This window comes from Sinocyclocheilus grahami, unplaced genomic scaffold (assembly GCF_001515645.1).
Source record: "Sinocyclocheilus grahami isolate Dianchi unplaced genomic scaffold, SAMN03320097.WGS_v1.1 scaffold10503.1, whole genome shotgun sequence".
Classification (NCBI taxonomy): Eukaryota; Metazoa; Chordata; class Actinopteri; order Cypriniformes; family Cyprinidae; genus Sinocyclocheilus; species Sinocyclocheilus grahami.
In genome coordinates, this window is record NW_015513272.1 from 2259 (window position 1) to 3346 (window position 1088).

The window sequence follows — 1088 nt, forward strand, 5'->3', positions numbered from 1 at the left end:
AATGCATCTGTGTGCTCGCTGCATGCTTACGAGTCGGAGTCAGAACTCGATTCTCCATCGCTGTGACCCTCGGCTTTCCAGCGCTTCAGCCGGTCAATGAGCTCGGAGAGGTAGGATGTCTTCTTGGCGTATTTAACGATGAATTTGTGCTTCAGGAGTTCCTTTGCTGTTGGCCTCTGAGAAAAGTAGATATGACATTTTATTACCTTTATCACTTTACAAACACATCAGCACAAGTTAGCGCTGCACAGTTTAACGGTGCACCAGTCGTATAATCAAAATACTTCTCAAAACGGCACAGTACTAAATACTGTCATGTGAAGCTCAGATGTGGCACTGGCATATATTATACCTTAATGCACACTTAAAAAGATTTCCATGGCCATTTTACTTAAATAAAAGCATTCTGTCTTTCCCCATTTAAAGTATACATCCTGATATATGGCAAATTCTTACATTTAATCAATTTCATTCAGAATAGTAAGACACTATAAGCTGTTATTAATCGAATGAAATCAGTATCAACAAAACCCATTTTTAGCACAGAATCTGCATCTAAAGCAGTATTTAGATGTACATAATTACAATTGCATAAATAACTTTTTTTTTAAAATATGAAATTATACATTCAGGAACAAAACATGTTGTGTCTTCATTTGGAATCATTTTCATTGGCGACAGAGCAAAAACACAATATTGACAATATTCTGGAAAAACAGTACTCTTGCTTGTGTGATGCTGCATAACTGTAAGTTCATACAGGGGCATTTTTGTCCCTATATATTGAAACTTTAGTGACAACCCTAGTGTAAGTGCAGTATTCCTACATGAGAAAGCCATGCTTGAACTGTGCTTACAAATGTAGGGTCTTTGTTGAGACAGGAGTCCACAAACTCTCTGAAAGTCTTGGAGAAGTCTCCGTTGAGGGTGGGTGGTGTGTTCTTGGGGATGTGGAAGAGCACTCTCATGGGGTGCATGTCTGAGTTCGGGGGCTCGCCCTTGGCCAGCTCAATGGCAGTGATCCCGAGAGACCAAATATCAGCCTGAGAACAAAAACAACTTCACAAAGCTGAACACATATCGAGCTC

General features: G+C 39.8%; 1 protein-coding gene across 1 annotated transcript in view; it reads right to left on the reverse strand.

Annotated features, from left to right (window-relative positions):
* Positions 1–17: 17 nt before the first annotated feature.
* The window catches only part of LOC107578491 (serine/threonine-protein kinase 26-like), a 5114-nt gene continuing 4043 nt past the window's right edge, over positions 18–1088 (reverse strand). Inside the window, exons 2-3 of the mRNA XM_016264443.1 lie at positions 858–1043; positions 18–176 (exon numbers count right to left, since the gene is read on the reverse strand). Of these exons, the coding sequence (XP_016119929.1) occupies positions 27–176; positions 858–977 (270 nt within the window). The 5' untranslated portion in view covers positions 978–1043 and the 3' untranslated portion in view covers positions 18–26. The remainder of the gene's footprint in view (positions 177–857; positions 1044–1088) is intronic.